This window comes from Ceratotherium simum, chromosome 4 (assembly GCF_057802395.1).
Source record: "Ceratotherium simum simum isolate JZ-2026a chromosome 4, ASM5780239v1, whole genome shotgun sequence".
NCBI lineage: Eukaryota > Metazoa > Chordata > Mammalia > Perissodactyla > Rhinocerotidae > Ceratotherium > Ceratotherium simum.
This window is the reverse complement of record NC_141903.1, coordinates 84542351-84566979: the sequence shown is the minus strand read 5'-3', so window position 1 is coordinate 84566979 and position 24629 is coordinate 84542351. Positions and strand designations below refer to the sequence as shown.

General features: G+C 38.3%; 1 protein-coding gene across 1 annotated transcript in view; it reads left to right on the top strand.

The window, feature by feature from the left end:
- Positions 1 to 24629, top strand: part of ATG10 (autophagy related 10) — a 213511-nt gene that overhangs the window by 110409 nt on the left and 78473 nt on the right. The window contains exon 4 of the mRNA XM_087430093.1: positions 22023 to 22161. Within this exon, the coding sequence (XP_087286219.1) occupies positions 22023 to 22161 (139 nt within the window). The remainder of the gene's footprint in view (positions 1 to 22022; positions 22162 to 24629) is intronic.

The following is a 24629-nucleotide window of genomic DNA, read 5'->3' as shown; positions in this document are numbered from 1 at the left end:
ACAATTAGAAGCTGGAGGTGGAGACTGTAGGGCCTAGTCCAACCCTAAACCACTTGTTAAAACGAAAGGAAATGGTTGAGTTAAAAATAGACTATCTACTTCTTGTTTTACTCCGTTTATGTTTGTGGACCCTTTTTAGTATATCCAGCAGATAAAAAATATTTTGGGCATGTTTGTAGAAAGCATTATAAATAAAAATGTTACTATTTAAATTTTGGGATTGGTTTTAGTAAGAACAAAATTTGAAGCCCTCCAATGAGGATTGAAATTAGAGTAGGATACAGGAATTAATAACCTATAATTAAAATTTTTTTTTGTTATTAAAGCCTATCATCTTTTAAAGGGTTTCTTGAACTGATACACTAGATTTGAATGATTGTGCTAATTAAGAAAATTGCTTTTGAAGGTTCAACTTTGACACATCCTTTACTTAAAGTATCTGTGGACTGGATAGAAAATGTGTTTCCTGCCTAACACCCTCTTTTAGTCTCAGTCATAATCCTAGTTTGAAAGGGGGCATAAAAATGGTGAGGTAATGCTAACTTATCATTTAAAGGTATCAGTCACAATCTACTCAGAAAAGACTGAACAGATGAAAAAAAATTAAGCTAAATTGGGCAAAATGCCCAGAGATTCCAACAAATGTAGCTTACTTTATACAAAAAAAGGAAAATAATAATGAGTAAGTAAAATTTATGCATAAGAGTCAGGGATTTCCTTTCTTTACTCAGAGTACTCTCTTCTGTCTTAAGGATCACTCTTCTACATTTTTAATAATCTAGAATTCTAATTAGGGGGTGCAATTACACACACACACATACACACACACATATACAGTAAAGCTGCTAAAATAAAATAGCATGAAAGATCCCAGTTGCCCACAGGATAGCCTCATGTTATGTTCTCAACTCCTATGTGGCACTGCTTCTACCTTCCCACCCTGTCACTTTAGCCTATTTTTAAAAACCTTAAATTGTCCTTAAATTTTATAAAATACAGTGTTTCACCTTGAAGTAAGATGTTACCTGAAGGAATTTTTTACATGCATTTTATTGGGATGAGGAAGATTGCTTCCATTCCCACTTTGCTGAGAGTTTTTTTTTTCTTGCTGAGGAACATTCACCCCGAGCTAACATGTGTCCCAGTCTTCGTCTATTTTGTATGTGGGTCGCTGCCACAGCATGGCTGACAAGTGGTGTAGGTCCACATCTGGGATCTGAACCTGGGAACTGGGCCACCAAAGTGGAGTGCAGCAAACTTAACCACTATGCCTCGGGGCTGACCCCTGCTGAGACTTTTTAATCATCAATGGGTATTGAATTTTTCAATTGAATTAAATGGATTGATTTTTGAGTGTTGAACTAACTTTGCATTCTTGTGATAAACCCACTTGGTTAGGTCTTGACATTCTTATATTTTGCTAGATTCAATTTGCTGAAAGTTTGTTAAGGACTTTTGTGTTTATGTTCATGAGGGATGTTGACTTAGTTTTCTTTTCTTGTACTTTCTTTGTCTGGTTTTATCATCAAGGAAGTATGTCTTCTTAAAATGAGTAGAGAAGTGTCTATACCTCTTCTATTTTTGGAAAGACTTTGTGTAGAATTGGTATTATTTCTTCCTTAAATATTTTATAGAGTTTACCAGTGAAGCCATCTGGATCTGGAGTTTCCTTTGTGAGAAGGTTTTCAACTGCAACCAATTGCTTTAAAGATGTAGCGCTGGGGCTGGCCCAGTGGCACAGCAGTTAAGTGCTTGCGCTGCACTTCGGTGGCCCAGGGTTTGAGGGTTTGGATCCCGGGCGCGCACCGCTTGTCAAGCCATGCTGTGGTGACATCCCATATAAAGTGGAGGAAGATGGGCATGGATGTTAGCCCAGGGCCAGTCTTCCACAGCAAAAAGAGGAGGATTGGCGATGGATGTTATCTCAGGACTAATCTTCCTCGCAAAAAATAAAAATAAAGATATAGAACTATTTAGAGTATTATTTCTTTAGTGAGCTTTGGTAACTTATTCTTTTGTGGAATTTATCCATTTCCTCTGAATTGTTAAATGTTTGCTGTACAGTTATTTATAACATTTTCTTATTATCCTTTTAATATCTGTAGGATCTTTAGTGATAATCCCTTTTTCATTTCTGGTTTTGGTGATTTTTATTCTGTTTTTCTTGATCAATCTCACTAGAGGTTCATCAATTTTATTGATCTTTTCAAAAAATGAGATTTTGGCTTATTTTTTCTCTGGTTTATTTTCTATTTTTGTTGATTTTGCTCTCATCTTTGCTATTCCTTCCTTTTGTTTGCTTTTCTAAAGGTCAAAACATGGGTCACTAATTTTAGACCTTTCTTTTTTTTTTAATATAACCACCTAAAGCTACAATTTTTCCTCTAAGCACTGATTTAGCTGCATCCCACAAATTTTATTTTGTTGTATTTTTATTATCATTAAGTATGAGATATTTTATAATTACCTTTATTATATTTTTTCATTTGACCCGTGGATTATTTAGAAGTATGTAAATTTCAAAATATTTAGTATTTTCCTAAATATCTTATTGTCAACGATTTCTAATTTAATCTCATTGTGGTGGGGTATTCTGTATGATTTTAGTTGTTTTACGTTTATTGAGACTTCTTTTATGAACAAGTATATGGTTTATTATGGCTAATGTACCATGCATACTTGAAAAGAATCAATGTTTTACAGTTTTGGAGGTGTGTTATTCTATAAATATAAATTAAATCGTAAATCTTCTATGCCTTGACTAAAATTTTCTTTAGTTTTTCTATCAATTGCTGAGAAAGAGGTGCTAGTTTCTTACTATGGTTGTGGACTTGTCTATTCCTTTAATTCTGTCAGTTTTAGGCTCTGTCATTAGGCACACGTACATTTATGACACAAGTCTATCTGAAGAATTGACACTTTTATCATTACTAAGTATCCCTCTTTATCTTCAGTGATACTCTTTTTCTTAGAGTCTATTTTATTCATATTAAAACATATGCCATATATCTACTCCAGCCTTCATGTTTGTTGCTTATCTGATCTATCTTTTTCTACCTACTTACTTTTCTTTTTTTAGGTGAAGACTGCTTTGTTTTTTAAAATCCATTCCAATAATCTCTGCCTTTTAATGGAAAGATTAAAAGTGCTTAGTGCATTATCATTTAATGTAATAATATGATTAAGTCTATCGTTTTTCCTGTTATCCCCTTTTTTGTTGTTGTTCCTATTTTCTCTTTTCTGCCTTCTTTTGGTTTAATTTTTAGAATTTCATTTTAATGTATCTATTGACTTTTTGGATATACTTCTTTGAATTATTTTATGAATGATTACTTTATGTATTACAATGTACATCCTTAACTTTTCACAGTCTACTTAGAGTTAATGTTGTACTACTTCACATAAAATGTAGAAACCCTGTGGTTATATATGTCCATTTACCACATCCCTTACCTTCCTTTATAATTGTCATATATAGTAAATATTTACATACATATGTAAACCTCATATGACAATGTTATAATATGTGCTTTAAACTGTCATATATATTTTTTAAATTTAAGATAAAATTATAATCTTTAATATCTGCCCAAATATTTACCATTGCCAGTGCTTTTCATTCATTTCTATGGTATCATTTCTCCTCAGCTTGAAGAACTTTTTTGTCATTTCTGTAGTGTGGGTGTGGTGGTAATGAATTGCCTTAGTTTTCCTTTATCAGAAAAATATCTTTATTTCACCTGTATTCTTGAAGGATATTTTCACCAGATACAGTCATCCCTCCATATCTAGGGGGATTGGTTCCAGGGCCCCCTGTGGATACCAAAATTCACTGATGCTCAAGTCCGTTACATAAAATGGCATAGTATTTGCATATAACCTACACACATCCTCCTGTATATTTTAAATCATCTTTAGATTACTTATAATACCTAATATGTAAATGCTATGTAAATAGTTATTATGCTTATTGTTTAGGGAATAATGACAAGAAAAAAGTCTGTATATGTTCAGTACAGATGCAACCATTGTGGCCTTTTCAATCTGTGGTTGGTTGAATCCACAGATGTGGAGCCCATGGATATGAAGAAACTATATAGGTTTCTTTAAAGATATTGTCTTATTGCCTTTTGGCCTCCATTGTTTCTGATGAGAAATACATAGTAATTCTAATTGTTGTTTCCCTCTATGTAATGTATTGTTTTTCTCTGTCTACTTTTGATATTTTCTCTTTATTTTTGGTTTTCATCTGTTTTATTATAATGTGCCTAGGTATATTTATTTGCATTTATTAGATGGTGGTTTTCTAAACTTCTTGAATCAGTAAATTTATTTCTTTCACCAAATATGGGAAGTTTTCTGCTACTGTTTCTTCAAATATTGTTTTTCCGCTCCATCCTTTCTCTCGACTGCTCTCTGGTACTTCAATTTTATATATGTCTCATGTTTAAAATTGTCCCACGAGTCCCAGATGCTCTGTTCATTGTCTTTTGATTTTTTTCTCTGCAGATTGGATGATTTCAGTTCATCTACTCTGTAGTTCATTGATTCTTTCCTTTGTTACCTCCAGTTTGCTGTTGACCCCAATCATTGAATTTTTATCACAAATATTTTTATTTTTCAGTCTTGAAGTCTGCATTTGGTTCTTTTTTGCATTTCCTGTTTCTCTGCTGAAATGTCCTATATTTTTAATCAGTATGAGCATATTTTCCTTTACCTCACTGAGCATACTTATAAAAGCTGCTTTAAAGTCCTTATTTGATATTTCTGACCTCTGGGTCATTTTTTCTCAGCAGGTTGAGTCACAGATTCCCTGCTCATCCTATGTTGAATAATTCTGGAGTATATCTTAGATATTGTGGCTGTTATGTTTTGAAGGCTCTGGTTTTGTCACATTCTTTGAAAGAGGATTGATGTTTTTCTTTTAGCAATCAGTTAATTTAGTTGGATTCAAATTGCAAACTGTCAGGCCTGTAGTGGGCAGTGGCTTAGATCTCAGTTCAGTTCTTTTTTTTTTTTTTTTTTGTGAGGAAGATCAGCCCTGAGCTAACATCTGCCAATCCTCCTCTTTTTGCTGAGGAAGACTGGCCCTGGGCTAACATCCGTGCCCATCTTCCTCCACTTTATATGGGACGCCACCACAGCATGGCTTGCCAAGCGGTGCGTCAGTGCGTGCCGGGGATCCGAACTGGCGAACCCCGGGCCGCCGCAGCAGAGCACGCACACTTAATTGCTTGTGCCACCGGGCCGGCCCCTCAGTTTGGTCTTTAAAGCTTAGCTACAAGCTGCTCTCAGTTTGTCCCAAGCACGCATGGGTCAGGGGTTAGCCAGAGACTTAGGCTGAGTTTAAACGTAGCATTTGGGGTTCTTCTCTGGCTCTCCTCTTTCTGGGGTTTCCTCACTCTCCAGCAGCTGTGGTTGCTCCAGGCTCTTTTGCCCTGTTTCCTCCAGTCAGAAAAGTGGCAGGAGTTTTAGCTGCCTGCCCTCCTCTCACTCTTGTGCCGCCACCACCACCACCACTGCAGCTGCCTCCAGGGTAAAGCTGCAAAAAACATGTCACTTGCTCCAGATCTTGCCTCCTCTCCAAAATCTGTCTACCTTTGTTAAATCTCCAAAGCCCTCAAAGAGGTTTCCCCCCTAGAATTCATATCTGTCTCTTGTAGGAGGATTGGTCTGTTGGTACTGACTCACTCCTTAGATCGTCACCTGGGCATCTTCTGGTTCTGTCCCTAAGTTGGCATCCCTCTTAGCATCCTCAGTGTCTCCTTCTCCACAGCTTTATTCCATTCAACCCACAGATAAACCCAGATTGGCATGTATGTTTTTTAAAGCTCTTACTTTGACATTGGTATCCCCTCCATGTACCTATATGTTATCTGTTTTTCTATGCAATTTTTTTCAAGGGTTATCTACTCTTAGTACTTATAGTTTCTCACTACAAGTTCACACCACTCTTTACAGTTTTGCATTTTCTCCCAGTATGCTTTTGAAATTTCTCTCTTAAAAGACAACAGTGACAACTGAAACATCAAATGAAATTGCCTCTTCAGACTATCCTTCATTTTTCTGTAACATTCAAGACTGTTGACCACGATCTGCTGGAAGCTGTTTCTCCTATGACTTCCATCTGTTTATTTTTCTTATTTATGCATGAAGTTCTTCTCATTGCTAGCTCCCCTTCTCCTCCTATCTCTGAAATATGGCATTCCTCAAGATTTTTCCTTGGCCTTATCTTCTCTTTCCATTAGAAATTTCATCTACTACAGTTGTTCCATCTAGTCCTTTTATGCTGATGACTCAAATCCAAAATATATCCAAACTTTAAAGTTATAAACATGGACAGAATTCTGGCCCTACCTCTTACTAATTGTGATCTTAGGCAAGTTGTGTAGCTGAGATCTTTAGGACCCACTTTGGGTAAAATAATAATGCCTTAAGCGTGCTTATCATTCAGCCATAAGTTTGTTTATCACATTGGCGTGCATAGTTTATAGTATACATACAGCCCATAGTTAATGCTCAAATACTGATAACTATTATTAAACCATTTCTACAGTCCCTATCTTTCTTTAGACTTTTTTTTTGGGGGGGGGGGGTGAGGAAGATTGGCCCTGAGCCAACATCTGTGCCAGTCTTCCTCTACTTTTTTATACGTGGGTCGCCGCGACAGCATGATTTGATGAGTGGTGTGGGTCCACACCTGAGATCCTAGCCCGCAAACCCGGGCTGCCAAAGCAGAGCACGCCAAACTCAACCACTATGCCACCGGGCCAGCCCCTCTCTTTACTTTTGCGCTACAAATTCAGTGGCCTATAGGATGCACATGTCTTAAATCAGCATCTCCAAAATAGTACCTGCTACTGATGTTGATGTTAATGACACCATCATTTTCCCGGTTATCCAGTCTTAGAACCTTGGTATTGTCTAATGAATGGGCTTGTTCTTTAGCCCCTTACATCCAATAGTAATTTGCTTAGACAAATAAATACTTTCTTGGAACATCTCTTTCATTTGTTCCCTCCTTCCTAATACTGTTCCCAACCATTTTTTAAAATCTCTCATTACCTCTCTTGAGGATCATTCTATTTAAATAGCCTTCTAAATGATCTCACCCTGTCTTTGCTCTCTAATTTCCAACTCATCCTTCAGTTTATTTCCAGATTATTCTTTTTAAAGGAAAGCTCCAATCATATTACTCTACCAGCCACTAATAATAATAATCTAACATTATTATTTTCTTACTTGCTAAGCAATGTCTTAAATGCTTTACATGGATTATTCCATTTAGCCCTGCCAACAGCTCCATAAACCAGATATTATCATTATCATCTCTATTGAACAAATGAAGAAACTTAACCTCAGAGAGCTTGATTAACTTGTGATGTCACCCAGCTAATAAATGGTACAATCAAGTTCTAAACCCAGGCAGCGTGATTCCAAAGTCTAATCTCTTAATTTGTTACACTAACACTGCCTCACAACTACTTCCTTATGATCCCTAAAGAGAAGACTTGCACTCAAATCCTCCTCTCAGGGTCTGCTCTGGAATAACCCACGCTAAGACATGGACCCCAAAGAGAGCCTGGATCTTGGATTAAGGAACAGTATTATTGCAGACTTTAATGTGGTTGTTAACCACTGTTTTTCATGTTTTTAAATTTCTTAACTTAGAGTTTGGAGATTTTATTAGAGTAAGAGGAGCACGTTACCAATTTGTAACTGCCACTGTTCATGTTTATGCACACTGCTGACCTTCCCGCTGCTCTGCTGCCGTTTCCTGTTCCCACCTCCCACACAGTGAGCCTACTGTCAGTTTGAAAACCTTGGCTAAGATTTAAAAAATTTTAGCTGATAATGATTTTAGGTATTTGCCCCCGTTCTCAGAGAAAATGCATATTTTCCTGGCTTGAAGAATTTTAAGGCACAAATAAGGGACTAATTCTCTGGCTGATCTCTGGGGAGGAGGTAGGGTGATTTGGTCTGGAGAGGCCTTTCTTGTACCCTCAGATTTCGTCATGTTGATTGTAAGCCTGAGTCTGATCCTTTGTTATTTATTGCTGTAAATGATTTTGTGCTTGCTTTCTTGAAAGTGAATTGCTTGAGTTAAAGGTTGAAGTTCTTGACATGACTGGAAATCCATTTTAAAAAAAGTTAAATTCATTTATAGAAGAATTCAAATCATTAATTGCGTTGTAGCTCCTTATCTTTTTTATGATACACGTATTTCTGTGGGTATAGTGCTCTACAGCATCTGCTCAATGGTCCGTTATGGTGGCACAAGACTGCTTTGACATGAAGGCAATAAAGTAGCAGATGCTTCTTAATGACAACTTCCCATTTCATTTAGGAAACAAGTCAGTTCTGGATTTGGTTTTTCCTCCAAGTGTGGCAACTGCCAAGCAAATGATTCCAAAGAGGTTACAACTGCAAATCAAGTCACTCTGTATAATTTTCTTAGGGTGCTGCATGTTAGTCTAAAAGCCTTCTCCAATAGCGCTTTAATAAAATTAGCATTTTTCTTACTATGCAAATAATTCTTTACCATTATAAGTAACCAGGAAAATACATTAATTCAGTATTACCAGCTTAAGCTTCTTTTATTTTTTTCTTTGGAAACTTCTGTTGAATGTTGATTTATCATTAGCATTACAAATAGAAAAAGTAGTTGAATGCCCAGGCTTGATAACGGGGAGACATGGGGGTCCAGCAATTGGAAGGCAAACGTAGTTCCTTCCAGGAGCAATTTCTGTCCCCTCAGAGAGAGATCATCAGGCGCTGGTGATGTCTGCATGCCCCTGTGCCCCGTCCTTGGCAGGGCCGGTCTTCTCCTCAGTACGGTAGGCGGTCATCTACAGGGTGTGTTCTGAAGGGGCCAGAGAAGCCACTGCTGGCCCCCCCCCCCCCCCCCGCCGCCCATGTCATGTTCTCTGTCACAGAAACTACATGGTCAGCGATTCATTAAGATTTCCCTGTTCAGGAAAACTTCTCTTCAAAGGCAGGGACTCTTGGTAGGATTAACATGTCCAGCCTGTAACATTTACTGTTGGGAAATTGATCAGGGCCCTTTCCTCTGAAGATCAGCTCAAAAGGGCTGAATTGTGGGCTTTGTGCTGAAAGGGGAAAACAAGGCCATGAAAAGCTAGCTGTAGGGGATGCCAAGGATCAATCTTGTCTTCTTCATAATTTTGTTTGACAGTGGTCTGGGTCAGCAGCCTCGAGTCTTTAAAGTGGATGCAGGCACCCGGAAAGCTTGCAAAACAATCCACTGAGATGTGGTAAATAACGTTAGAACCGCTATTTATATTTACTTTTATTTATTTTTTTAAATGGAGCTTTACTGATATTTGAACATGGACTCATGCTGGGTCTTCACACAGTTCACCTGTCAGGAGACCAGGTGTCCTATATGTCACTCAAGGCATCTGAAAGGAAACAGTGGGAGCCAGACGGTGAGAAGGAGCTGACAGTGGTGCCTGCACTCCTTCAGGTGTTTGTTACACCTTGCAGTTTGCTGTGTCCTGGATTTACCAGGATGATCTCATCCGGTTTTAGTTAACACCATTCCCACTTGTCAGACTAGGGGCTTTAAAAGATTCCTGCAAAGAAACTCTAATGAACAAAGAATGGCATTATGTAAAAACAACAATATAATCAGTTCTTTCAAAAAATTGGCTCTCAAAATTTGAAATTAAGATTCCTTGAGATAGGATTTATATTTACTGTTATTAGTGATGACCCTCAACCTGTGTGTATGTTGTGCCTAAGGATAGTATGAAGCTATGTACGTTGATTAGCAACTCATTGAAAAGCATCCAGAATGGGAAGACAAACCTCTTACACCTGGAGAAGGGGATTGGCCTGTGAGTGTCATGATTTACTAAGCACAGCCAGTGATATACTTCCGTGTGGATGTGTGGATCTGTCTCAGCTCTTGCAACCATTAAAATCACCCATCAAAAAAATGGAAAAAGAACTGAAGGCAGACCTTTGAAATGCCATATCACAATTAAAATTTAAAACAAAAGAAAACAAAAACACTGCAGTGTGTTAATCAAATTCCCCTCTTCACAATATTCCTGGCAACAAAGTTTCTGCACCATTAATAAATAAAATAACTATATTTTTCTGTAACACTTTATTTACTGTGTTGATTTACACATTTGGAACCCACAACTCTTTGTCTATGTGCAGATTAGAACGGGATTCTTTACCAAGAGAACTGCTGTGCCCGCAGTGCTGGAGAGAGCACAGGACTGCTTGCTGGGTGGGCAGCATCGGGGCATTTGGTGTCCAGGTGTCTGATCATCCGGACTGTGATCAGGACTGGCTGCTCAACAGTGCTGGCCCTGGAGCCAGGAGCCAGTGAAAGGCAGGCAACTGTGTGCTCATTGGCATGCTATTTACATGTGCGATCATTTTGAGCTGCTAACTCTTTCAACCACTATCTTAAAATCAATATTTCTGTAACTTTATTCAGCCGTAACCACTGGCCCAGAAAGCTGAGTGTAAAATGGGCAAGATGCCCAAAGAGGAGGTGAGGGCAAGGGGCCAGTGAAGGTCCTTTGGTGCTCAGAGTCAAGAGTAGGGAGGGAAGGCTACTTCTATCAGTGCCCAGATCATCACCTAACTAAAATAATTAATTGGAAAATATTTTTCCTTAATCTTTATCTTATCCTTTAAAGTTTTCAATTTTAATGTGTTTTACAACATACACAGTATGTTATGCAGAAATACATGTTCATAATTGAGCAGAAGGTAAATATACACATATTAAAGATGAGTGCTTCAATTTTTGGACTCCTGGAGTCACAATCAAAAAAGTTTAGAGACCTCTGATTTGTAGGATGGAAATGGCAACAGACGGTTTATACTCATTTCATTTAACAAACATTGATTGAATGCCTACTATTGGTCAGCTGCTCTTCAGGATGCTGGGATACCTGGGTGACTGAGATAGGCATACGCCCTGTCCTAAGGGATGTGGGAGGAGACCCTTTCCCTGACCCCAGACCAGATAAGGCCCCCAGGTGCATTCTTGCATTCTTACAGCACTTGCAATACTATAATCAAATAATTCTTTATGCAATGATTTGGTTTTTTCCCCACCGTCCCTCTAGTTATAAGGTCTTTGAGAGGAAAGACCACATCTGTTTTGTTCACCAACATCTCTCGAGTGACGGCGCCTGGCCTAGCGCGTAGTAAATGCTCAGTAATCGTGAGTTGAATGAACGTGTGTGTACCCTGTCCACAAACGTGGGGCACATGTGCGCACATATATGTGAGTATGCACAAAGCTGAGAAGAAATATGCGGGGCATTCTCAATCAGAAACTGTTGCCGAGGGCAGGAGGACATGTATGAACAGAACAAAGTGTGCGAGGAGACTTTTTAGTGGGCTGTGAGAAGAGTTTGTTAGGAAGAAGCTTGGATGGTTAGAGGCGACAGGGTGACAAATTCTAGGTGATAAGGCCGTCTGGTAAACTTGGTCAAAAAAACTGTTCCTAAAAATCTATCTGGGTGGATGGTATGGTCACTGAACTAAAAATAAACCTTGGGAAACATGATTAGGACATTAAAAGGTTCAGCGCTGCATACAACTGGTTTATACTTGAAAGAGCTAAAACAAAAAAGGTTAAAATCTCACGCACCAAATTTATAGATGAGGTATAATTATCTGTATACTGGGGACTCTGCATTTTCCCTAGTAGCTCTTATTGCTGTGACAATTTTATAGTTACTTGTGTGATTGTTTGTTTAACATATCTGCTCCCATTAGGGCAAATGTCTGTTGTTCTCCCCTCTGTTCTCAGATCCTAGGAGAGTGTCTAGAACAAGGGTTGGCTAACTGTGGCTTGCTGCCTATTTTTGTGCAGCTCATGAGCTAAGAATGGTTTTTACATTTTTATAGGGTTGAAAAAGAATCAAAAGAATAGTGTTTCATGACACATTAAAATTCTATGAAATTTAAATTTTAGTGTCCATAAATAACATTTTATTGGAACTAAGCCACACTCATTAATTTACACATTGTCTAGGCTGCTTTTGTGCTGTAACGGCAAAGAGGAGTGGTTTTGACAGAGACATATGGTGCACAAAGCTTAAAATATTTACTATCTAGACCTTTAAGAAAATGTGGCAACCCTTGGTCTAGAACCTAAAAGATACCCTATAGCATTTGATGACTGAATGAATAAGTTAATCAGTGTACCTACTATGTGTCAGATAGTTTTACACATTATCTTGTTTAATACACATTAAACAAGAGAAAAGTGAGACAAAAATTGCCTTCATTTAACAAGTAGGGAAACTGAGGCTCGGAGGGATTAAGTGATCTGCCCAGCCAGTGAGTGGCAGAGCCAGGAATTGAACCAGGTCTAACTTCAGCTCCATGCTCTTTGCCACGTTTGGCTATACTATGCTTCTCTAAGATCTAGATGTTCGTATCTGGGGTTTTGAGTGCACCCTCCCACCCCACTAGAAAGATGAGAACTTTCCCTGGACTCTCACTGCTGCTGCAATCATGTTCTTTAAAAGCCTCTCCAGGTCTTTGTCCTGGCGCAAGCGCGGTGCCAGGCACTCAGTAGGTTCTTGTGGAAGTCTTTAAGGGGTTCTCCTGGTAAAAAAGCCAATCAGCAAACAAGTAAAGCCCTGTTCACATCTACATACGGCAGAGGCACTTTGAGGAAGGAAGGACCTTAGCTGAACTGAAGATCCTTTGCAATAGTTCTCCCCTCCTCGCTACACGTTCTTGTGCACACGGTGAGAAAGCCCCAGCTTTAAGATTCACAGCCCTCTGAAATTACTATAGTGTTTGCCTTTTGGTCTATTTATCAAGACCTTATCATTTTCACTCTTTGGCAGTGAAATTTACTCATTTCTGGATTTGACTATAGAAGTTTATTCATATGCTGAAGGAATTTGCAGTTTATTCATCAAGACATTTAAAAATCTCACTTGTTTAAATTAGGGTGGTGCTATCTCTTACTTTAGAAAATGATTCCAGCCACACTTCAGCCTATTGGGTTCAATTATCATCATTCTTTTAAGGCTCAGAATTTATCATCCCATCAGTAAACCTAATGTAGCATCTTAAGATAGCAAAAAAACAGAAAAAGGGAGAAAGAAAGTTTACCAAATGGAGAGACAGGTCCTTTAATAAGGTTCTGCATACTACTTACAACAATACAATAAAGTGAAATGAAAGAAGGCCTTAGGATGAACTCGTGGGGGTGAGCCAACTAAGAAGTGCTTGCTGCAGCTTGTTTTTGTAAATAAAGTTTCACTGGAGAAGAGCCACGTCTGTGTGTTTACATATTGCCAATGGCTGCTCTCATGCTACAGTGGCAGAGACCTTACGGCCCACAAAGCCGAAAGTGTTTACTCTCTGGTCCTTTAAGAAAACCTTTGCAGGGGCCGGCCCTGTTGCCTAGTTGTTAAATTCGGGTAATCCGCTTCGGGGGCCTGGGGTTTGCAGGTTCGGATCCCCGGCGTGGACCTATGCACTGCTTATCAACCCATGCTGTGGCAGGGGTCCCACATATAAAGTAGAGGAGGATGGGCATGGATATTAGCTTAGGGCCAATCTTCCTCAGCAAAAAGAGGAGGATTGGCAACAGATGTTAGCTCAGGCCTAATCTTACTCACCAAAAAAAAAAAAAAAAAGAGAAAAAAAGAAAGAAAACATTTGCACACCTCTGGAACTAGGGCACAAGAAAAATTAGAAGAACTAGGATTGTCTAATATGGGGAAGAGAACTCTGAAGACAATAAATTGGTTCATATTTTTGAGAGGATATTGTACAAAAGGTGACTCTTTGCTTCTTAATTTTCTGCAAGGATAAACCTAGTGGAAACTGATTTATCCTGTAGCACAAGGAAGAATTTTCTGGCTCTGGAGTTAAAACATAGAGTGGCCTATAAGGCAAGTCTTATACATTGGTGGTTACATGCATGATGCAAAATTTACTCCTTTTTGGCACCCCAAATTCCACTCTTAAAGATTCCTTTTGATTAGGGTTATCAACTACAAATCTGCCACTGAATGTAATAGTTGATAAAGGAGTAACATACTAAGCCATCAATGGCCACTGATTCTTTAGCAAGAATTAATCAATCAATTAAAAGGAAAAGGAGAAAATGAAAGATTTTTTTGGATAGGAGGAGATAAAGGAAAGGGCCCGTGAAAGTGCCTCTGTCCCTGGGAGTGGGGGTGATGAGCTGATGTCTTAGGTTGATGGAGGTGCATAGGTTCCCACCAAGAGGAGACGAAATGAGATAGCAATACTCCTGAAGATGTAGATGAGCAGCCAGTGAAGGCAAACTGGTTTATGGCATAAATTTGAGTCTTGGTGATTGGGCTTTTCTGATGCTATAATCCTATTGACTACAAAAGTAAAGAATCCCGAAGTTGAGCATCCACATGCGTGTGAGGCAAGGCTTCCTGGAGTGGTCCGTTGACGACCCACATTAGCATCACCTGGAATGTTGTAAACAAGGTGGATTCCTAAGTGCCATCCCAGAAGTTTGGGGGTGGAGCCCAAGAATACAGATGTTTCACATTCCCTACCCCCCAAAATCTGATGGTCTTTGCAGACTGAAGGAACCCTGGACTTGGAGCCTGGGGGCTTAGGTTTATGCCCCAGCTAAGTTTCTTACTTCTGGGTGACCTTGGGCCTTCCTCCTAGAACAGAGGAGCAAATGACATAATATATATAAATGTGCTTAGAAAAACCATAAACTCTTGTAAATGATGCTGGTCTTATGTAACATGCAGGGAGTAACTCTGAATAGAAACATATTTGACTGATTCTGAGCTCAGAATACCAGGTAAAAGCCTTTCCGTCTTCCTTTAGTTAGTCATAATTTCCATAAGGAATTTCCTATTTTCAAATCCCTTATCCTGCTAGTACTTTTCCTTTTAGCTGCTCAAGAATCTTAAAAAGTAGATGAGAAGAACCTAACTTTTCTTTTAAAAAGTCGTTTTGAGCCCTTCTGATTTTCTCTAGGAAGACAATGCTTTTTAAATATTGTTCTGATTTAAGGACTAATTGTCATTGGCTTATGATAGTTGCTATTAAGCATTATTACTATTCCCTCCTGCCAGGGAACCTGTGTTCTCTGGCATGGAGTCTAAGAGACAGCCTCTTCCACAGTCTGCCTTGTACTCAGCTGTTTGCTAGCTGCCCAGCTCCGGGCTCAAGCTGTCTTGCTGTCCTCTGCACAGTCCTAAAGGAGACAGGGTCTAAGAAGCACAATGGAGCCAGCTGTAAACATCCAGAAAACTGCCAGATGTGCTTTGGCGGGCTTCTGCGTCCCCTCCCTCCTGCCTTGCCCTTGAGCATGCCAGGCTGCAGAGGAGGACTTAATTCCGCAGAGGAGGATTTAATCCCACACAGGAGACAGATTCTTTCTCTCAGTGGGAACCCACATTGGCCATGCTGGTGCTAATTCACTCCCCTCTGATGGAGCTGGGAGAGCAAAGAATGGCGCTTCTTTTTTTTCCTTTTAAAAAAAATCAGGAGTAGTAGTGATAACATTACTGGGACAGGGGGACCTCACTGAGATGCTGTCCTTGGGAGCACCTTGATGACCATGCTTTGTTGTTTCACTGTCACCTGGATGCTGTCAGACACATGCCTGCCTCGTGTTGAACCCTCTCTTATGTACTAGATACTACGTTTACAGTTGCTGAAAGAACGCCATCACTTGCAAATGTTCTTCTGATAGTCACTTACTCAAAAGCCACAGAGACCATGAAAAAAGAGTCATTCTAGGAGTAAAAATAGTGAAAAGACCATCCCACTGTAAAATGATGAGCACGTGAAACAAAATGGCCTGCTTACTTAGAGTCCCACATTGATTATTTTTATAATTTACTTTAAATGTTTTAATAATTAAAATTCTTTCTTAAGGAATTGATTTTTCAATGGTTTGTCAAAAGTCTTCGTCAGTCTTTATCACTTCAGAAAATATTAAAAGGCTATTGGCTCAGGAAAATCAAATGAGGTTTGTGACATAGCCCATCTTTCCATTGATTAGATGGCCTACGTGTCCGCTCATGGATACAGCTGAAGACTGTCTCTGAACCAGCAGTGCCCCTCCATCACTCTTGGGCTTCTTGGCTGTGATTCTGGCCCATTAATGTTAGGTTTGAATTAAAGACCTGACTGGTAGAAGATAAACAAATAGACTCTCTTTTCCTCCAGGAACATTATGAATAAAGCTCATTGCTTATATTTGCTTGGTAATAGTAATAGAGATTTTTAGTGATAGAAGAAAAGTTTTTCTTCCTTCCGTTACTTTTTCCTGTAGGCTAAATAAAGATAGGGATCTCATTTCCAAAGCCCAATGCACTATTTGGATTTGCTTTCAATAAAATATCTATGAAGTGTCTCCAGCATGATCCCTATTTAATGGGATTTAGTTGTAAAGCTTAATTCATATCAGATTTTCTAAATGAGAGATCACTGTCAACTTATTGTTAATTGAATTCAATAAAATCAAGGTTTCTATAATTAATGTGAACCACTTAATCTTTTAGTTCCTTGACTGAATGTAATTTTCTAAACACAGGTATCTTCTCATTTAATGAAATAGTAGCATTTTTGAGGAAAATAAATGTGCATATGACTTCTTTTTCTAATAACTCTTTTTTTTTTTTTTTTTTAAAGATTTTATTTATTTATTTTTCCCCCAAAGCCCCAGTACATAGTTGTCTGTCATAGCTGCACATCCTTCTAGTTGCTGTATGTGGGACACGGCCTCAGCATGGCTGGAGGAGTGGTGCCTCGGTGCGCACCCGGGATCCGAACCCGGGCCGCCGGCAGCGGAGAGCACGCACTTAACCGCTAAGCCACGGGGCCGGCCCCTTTTTCTAATAACTCTTAATGTCAAATTAAATATACCGAAATCCTTTTTAAAAAACATAATAAAAGGAAAATAATAAAATATTAACAAACTTGCTCAAAATGTTGATATTAATCTTATGGTGCCCTAACGTCTGTCCAAATTAAGTATAGTGATAGTTAAGAAGTGGCATACTGCAGTACAAAGAGCAGTGGTTTCAGTGTCAGCAGACGTAAGTTATAGGCCTACCTGTGCCTCTATCTACTTGAGTGACATTGGGTAAACCACCAACCTTTCTGGGCTGTATTCTATCTGCCAGGTGAGTGTTGGGTTAGATGGAATGATTCAAGTTCCTTTCCGTATTAGGGTTCTGTGATTCTGTATACTGTAATATGGTATCAGAAACTTTTGTTACTTTAAAAAAATTTTTATTTTGGAGAATTAAAAATATTCAAAAAAGTAGACAGAATGGTATAATGAACGCCCACAGACCCATCAATCAACCCAACAATCATCACTCCATGGCCAATCATGCCCCTTCCACACCACCATCCACTGACCAGTCTCCTGTTATTGCAAAGCAAATTCCAGACATTAGCCTCTATTTATCAACATAATCCCTCTGCCTTCTGCATTGTTAGCACCTGAGGTCTTAGAAGTGTAATTTTGCTTTTAACAAACCTCAAATTGCTACACTTTCTTTCCTTTTCATTTTTTAATTGAAATTTTTGAGATAACTATAGATTCACAGGCAGTAATAAGAAATAATCAGAAAGATCCCATGTACCCTTAACCCAGTTTCCCCCAGTGATAACATCTGGCAAAACTATAGTATAGTATCACAACCAGGGTATTGGCATCCATAGAATCCACTGATATTATTCAGATGTCTCCAGTTTTACTTGTACTTGTGTGTGTGTCTTTGGTTCTATACAGTTTTATCACGTGTAGGTTCATATATCCACCATCGTAGTCGAGATACAGTGGAGTTCCGTCACCACAAGGATTCCTCATGTTGCTCGTTTATAACCATACCCACCTCTCTCCACCCTCCCAACACTAACCACCTCTCTGTTCTTCATTTCTAAAATTTGTCACTTCAAAAATGTTATATGAATGGAATCATACAATCTGTAACGTGTTCAGATTGGCTTTAATCACTTCCATAATTCCCGATAGATTCACCCAGGTGGTTGTGTGTATCAATAGTTTGCACTTTTTATTGCTGAGTAGTGTGGAATGGATGTACCACAGTTTGTTTAACCATGACCTATTGAAGGACATCTGAACTGTTTCAAGTTTTTGGCTATTCAGAATAAAACTGCTATGAACATTTGTGTACAGGTTTTCATTTCTCTGGGATAAATGCCCAGGAGTGTAATTGGTGGGATATATGGTAATTACATGTTTAGTTTTATAAGAAACTGCCATATGGTTTTCCAGAGAGGCTGTACCATTTTATATTCCAAGCAGCAATGTATGAATGATCTAGTTTCTCTGCATCTTCACCAACATTTGATGGTGTCACTATTTGTTATTTTAGCCATTGTGATAGATGTGTAGGGATATCTCATTGTAGTTTTAATTTGCATTTCTCTGATGGCTAATGATATTGAACATCTTTTTCATTTGCTTATTTGCCATTTCTATATCATCTTTGGTGATATTTTGCATTTTAACTCCTCCATTTACTTCTTTTCAGACTTTGGGGCGGGGGTGGAGTTGCTCATAAAGTCCTATGAAGTTTGTGGTATACTTAGATGGGAGGAAACACGTCTACTATGGAAATAAAAATATTGCTTCCTGGAGTTCTCAGCTCTGTGCTAGACTCTCTGGGAACAGAAAGATGAATAAGACAAGAACTTCAGTCTTGAGTTCTAAAACCATCTTGCACTTTTACCTGGAAAGGGAAGCAGAAAATATGTAGAAGTCTGAGATTTCCAGGTTGCATGATTTCAAGGGATGATATTTACGTGGGCGTCATGAAGGTGACCGTGAGGATGGGAAGATCCCAGCAGACACAGGCCAAGGGTTCAATTCATTTAATATGAGTTAAGGATGCAAAAATGTCTTAGCCCATAGATGGCTGCCCAGAGAAGGGACTGGGTGACACAGCAGCACTCCCAGTTAGAGGATGAGCGCTCTGGCCCTCATGTCCCGCAAAGGCACTCAGTTGCCCAGGAGCACAGTGATTAGAGAGAGGCTGCTCACAGGCTCTTCAAGAAGCTTGCTCTACCCCCTCTTATTCCTTGGGCCTCCAAACTATTTTAGAGAATCTGGATCTACGCCTAATCAATCACCAGTTGCATTACCTCATGTCAACCCCAGAACATTCCTGAGTGCTTAATTTTAGTTTGAGTGAAGGACATTCTTTCCAGGAATTTTATCTTCCCTACCAGGGCTGGGTCAGGTAGTCTTTACCTGCAGAAATTAGTGACCCAATTCAGTAATCACTTAAGAATTGGACAGTGATGGTCTGAGAAGAGAAGTAATAGCTGAATAGAGAAGAACAGAATAAATACACACACACACAAATCTAATTCATGGTACAGGTGGCATGAAAAATCAATGGGAAAAAGATAGACTATTAGCAATCATCTGGGGGAAATTGCTACCTCACACCATACACAAGAACAAAATTCAAATGGATTAATGATCTAAATGTAAATTTAAAAACATGTATATGAGTTTGTGTGTGTGTAGAATAAAAGAGTTTAACATTTTTTTAATTTTTAAGGGTGAGATGGGACATAGCAGGAGCCCTTCTAATGAAGACAGGTAACTCAGAAGCTGCAGAAAGAAATGCACAGATTTAACTAGATAAAAGTGAAAAAAAAGTCTTTATAATGAAATGTACAAGAAACAAAGTTAAAAGAAAACTGAGTGAAAATGTTTCATATATATATGCATATATATAAACATACATATAGATACCACACATATCCTTGCATACCTCTGTTTTTCTATGATGCAGATATATACGTCTATCTATATGTATACAATAATATATATATACACGCACAACGATAAGTTATTTCTAATATACAAAGAGTTTATACAATTCAATAAGAGAAATGCAAACTGTCAGAAAAATAGACAAAGGATAAGAAGAAGCAAATCACAGAATAATGCAAATGAATAGATGTTCACTTTCACTAGTAATCAAAAAACTAGAAATTAAAACCAAAAATTAACATTTAAAAATTCATCAAATAGGTAAAAAGTAAAAACACAAATATTCAGTATTTATGAGATATGGGAAAGGACATTCTCATACAATTTTTATGGGACTATAAATTGATACAGCCTTTTTCTGGGGACAGATTGGCAGTATCTATTGAAATTTAGAACGCACATACCCTTTCATGCAGCAATACCACTTTTAGGAATCTGCACCATAGAAAAATAGAGGTGTATGAGGGTATATGTGCTAAGATATTTATTGCAGCCTTAGTTGTAGTGGCAGAAAATTATAATCAACCTAAAATATCTAGCAATATGGAAATGTTTAAAAAAAACCCAACACTATGGCATAGTCATACAATGGAATACAGTGAAGCCATTGAAAGAAGGAGTGAGACCTACAGCACTGAGGTGGCAGCTTGTGGTAGGGTGTCCATGAGTGAGAGAATCAAACCAAGGAACATGTGTATATATAGCAGGATTCAATGGAGGGGTGGGTGGATGTATGTGTGTGTATGTGTTTGTAGGCTAAAAAATTAAAAAGTCTGGAAAAATACACATTGACCTGTTAAAAATGGTTATAAATCTGAGATACAGAAGTGCTGGAATGAGGGGAATTTCACTTTTTATGTACTTGTGCAGTGTTTGCAATTATTGTTTATCACAAAGATATAATCTTTGACCTGAAAAAGAGAATTTGATCAAAAGAATTGCTTTGAAAGAAGATATAGATATCTTTGCCTAATGAAAATTTAAATAAACAGAAAAACCTCTTCGTGCTACTGTATTAATTTTCGATATCCAGAATATTTATTTCAGTGATTTCTCTCTGGTTATTTAATTTGTTGTGTTTAATTGATAGTGTGTACTGGAGTTTAGTGAAAAACTATTTTGTAAATATCTGCAGTTGTGATTTATCTAGTGTAATATCTCCCCAGTGAACTGACTGTGAGTGGGGAATTAGTAAAGCAGATACCGATCTGGAGAGTAGTCTGTGGCTTTACTTATCTCCACAGGAAACCTTATTTCATATTGATAAAGTTTGAAATCTTCCCTGTAGCTCTTCCCAATTGTTCACTGTTGTTGTTACTGTTTTAATGAGAGGTAGAAATGAGCCAATCCAACCTGCTTCTTTCCTTCTACTAAATTAATTTCAAAGGAAATTCTTCAACGCAATGCAAATAAATAAGTGAATGTGAATGGAACCAGGTTCTGACTCAACACGTCCATTTAATTGCTTCTAAACGTTAAGATACATTCTTAAGAAACCCCCACACATAATAAAAAATCAGCCAATAAAGAATGATGAGGTGAGAAGCGAGCTGGCTATAACCATCTTTGCTTACAAAACCCTGTTTAAGTCAACATTAATATTTGCCTTCTACTCTGTTATAAATCAGATTTATTGTAGAAATATACCAAAGATAGCACAATAATAAAGAAAACAGATTCATTTCAGGTTTTGAAATGTACCTAACAAACTCGACCTCTTGCAAAATAACTTTCCTATTCAAAATGGAACTGGGAACTGTTAAGCACACAATGAATCATCTCTTGGCAAGTACAATAGAATCTTTAGGGACGCTTCCCAGCCTCTTGTTCAATTGTTAGGATGTTTTTAGCTTTCACAGGTAGGGAAAAAAGTAGCTTGTGTAGCCATCATCTTGTGCTAAAATTGTACGGTAAAGATTTTTCAGAGCCGCTGTTGCAGAAGATCTTTCTGCTTTTTTTTTTTCTTCCTGTTTCTTTACCCAGAGCTGCCTTGTCTCTCAAAAACAATCTGGAATTACTTAATGCTGATGTTTTCTGGTTTTACTATTTACCCAGGACTCAAATGTTAAACATGTATGTGGGAAACTCCCTTTTCCTTATTTCGTAGCCCTATATTTATTTAACTGTTATTTTGCAAGAAGAAAACTTTGTCTTTCCCTCTCTGTGTTAGTGCACTCTTTTTTATTGACAAACACATTTTGTTTTTATTTCTGCTTTTTTCCAGGAGGCTTTAGAGCTGCCCCTGGATGATTTTGAAGTGCCTGAGACCATGGCGGCCACCGACGTGATTAAATATGAGTATCATGTCCTGTACTCCTGTAGCTACCAAGTGCCCGTGCTTTACTTCAGGGCAAGCTTTTTAGGTAAGACCGTGTCGGAAGCTAAATGTAAATTCATAACATTTGCGTATAAGGCAGAAAGCAGATTTGGAAAATTATTCTTGAGAGAAAAAAAAAGAGTTAAAAATAAGAAAACTGTGGGTGAGGTAAAGTTTTACCAGTAAATTTTCTCATGCTTTAGGAAGAGTATCAAGACTGCAGAGTGAATGATATCATCCCAGCCTTCAGTCTGATCTTCAGATTCTTGGCCTCCTGCCCAAGGTTGACTAAGCCCCCTGGCTCTTTTTCTTTTCTTTACTTTAAACAAGTTGGAACAACTTAAAGCTACATTGTTTATTTACTTCTAACTTGACAGTAAAAATTTCTTTCAATCTCAAGCCATCCCACTCACTCAAAAGCCCCCCTGCCTCCTTCCCTAAACGTTAATAATTATTTCAAGAACCATTTATCAATTAGTTTAAGCTATACTTAAAAATAGCACTAGGATTTCCTTTGGCCCTCTATACATCTCCAATGCTTAGCTTCCTGCGATGATGCTGTTACTCAACCCACTCCCCTTGCCAAGAAGGTGGAACACCCTGTCTCCTCGGAGGCCTGTGCTAAGAAAGCTTATTTAATCAGCAGCTGCCTGGAGTCCTCACCCTGCAGCGCAGCCCTCACTCCCACCTTCACGTCCTCCGACTACATGGCTCTGGGCTCAGGAACAAGAGTGGCCGCCTCACAGCCCACCCCGACTCCATTTCTCCCCTTCTCTCTGGCCTTATCAGCAGCATTTTGCATTCTGAACGGCCTTCTAACTTTTTTTGGATAGCTAAGACATCTGAATTTAGCCAGTGATATTTTATTTTTAATTAAAAAGTAGCTTAAGCTGCTTTGAATGTGTATTTGGTAGATTTAATCACTTGCTGCCTTATATTGTTTAATGGTCTCTAATTTTGCAGTGTTGGCGGTTTAACAAGCACTTAGGATTTAAAACACAAGAACAAATTCTCATAGAATCCCTGGTGAGAAGATTTTAATCTGAGGTGCAGTTCCTAAGAACTGACAATTTGGGGTAAATTTTCAACATGGGATGTTGGGAATTGAGGACACTGATGGTTCACTAATTCACCAACTCTTGCTGCAGATTTATCCGTGTAGTTATTACAGGCCTTTAAAACACTCACTTTGTTGTAATTCTCTTTGGGTTGGAGCCCAGAGGTTAAAGCAAGTTTCTTGTCAGTGAACTGAGTTACACTAAAAAGTAGAAGGTGATACATTTATTTACCGGACAGAGGAGGAAAATGTCTTGCTTGATTTTGGTTTGCGATGGCTCTACCTAGTACCTTCTCAATGCAAAGACATGTCGAGGCTGTAGGCAGAGGAAATAGGACACTACTTCTTCAATCCTGTACTTTCTTATAATTAGTATTCACCATAAGCAGTTAATCACCAGAGAAGAGCTCCCAGAGACAAAACAAGTTGTTTAGCTTGTCAGCATTGGGGAATTGGAGGTGCTGAAACATGACTGCTTCGAGCTGGAAGTGGGTCTTGCCGAGGCCGGTGGCAGCGAGCAGACAAGCACTTTGCTGTTGCGTGCCCACAGCTCCCCTTACAGTCCAGCACAGTAACTGTTCCTGCAAGTCCAATTATATGCTAATGAAATTTGTGTACTTCCTAAGATCTTTTCTTCATGATGGTTCTCTATTTCTTGAAAAAAAACTAGCATTCTTGGATTCTATTTATATACTTTTAAGATGCCATTCATTAATGTTTAATAAAGGAAAACCAAACAAGTCATTTATTTTATGTCGAAGCATTCCTTGTTTTCCCCATCTCCATTCTGTGTTGCATAGAATGAGTATTTGGAATTTTTAAATTCCAGAATTCATTTAGAGCTTATTCAGGTACATTAAAATATCAAATTTAATTTTTGCAGAGCACGCTGAATGTTTTCTTGTGGAGAAACATGCAAAATGGTTCTTTCCTTTATCAGAGTCTCATAATTTCTTTTCTCTTTTCTACCTAACTTAACCTACTGGGTGTTCTAAAAATGTATTGCCCTTTACTTGAGTCATAATTTTTCATTTATTCCCCTCAATCCGTTCCCTTTTCCTATGATGTCTGATTATTCTGGCCTTTCATCTGTTTGTTAAACAAGTCTCTGTCAGTGTGGTGAATGGATTCCTAACGTTTTCCTCTTATTCCAGGTCCAGATTTTTCTTTGTCTCATTCTAAGAGAGTTCCAACCTAGAAAGAGGATGACTATAAAATTTCTTGCCCAGGGGTCTTTTTTTGTTGCTTCAAAAATAGTTCACTTAGCTTTGTTTTTGACGGATATTTAGAATTTCTTCTGCATTTGATTGTTAGTAAAAATTATTTTCTTTGGTTGCTCGGAATTTTCTTTCCATACCTCCTTTTTTAGGATAAGCAGGTAGTAAGTAGTTCCCATTTAAATTGCCATTACCTTTTCTTTTATTGACTGGCTTAGATTCCAGAAGAAATCTTTATTC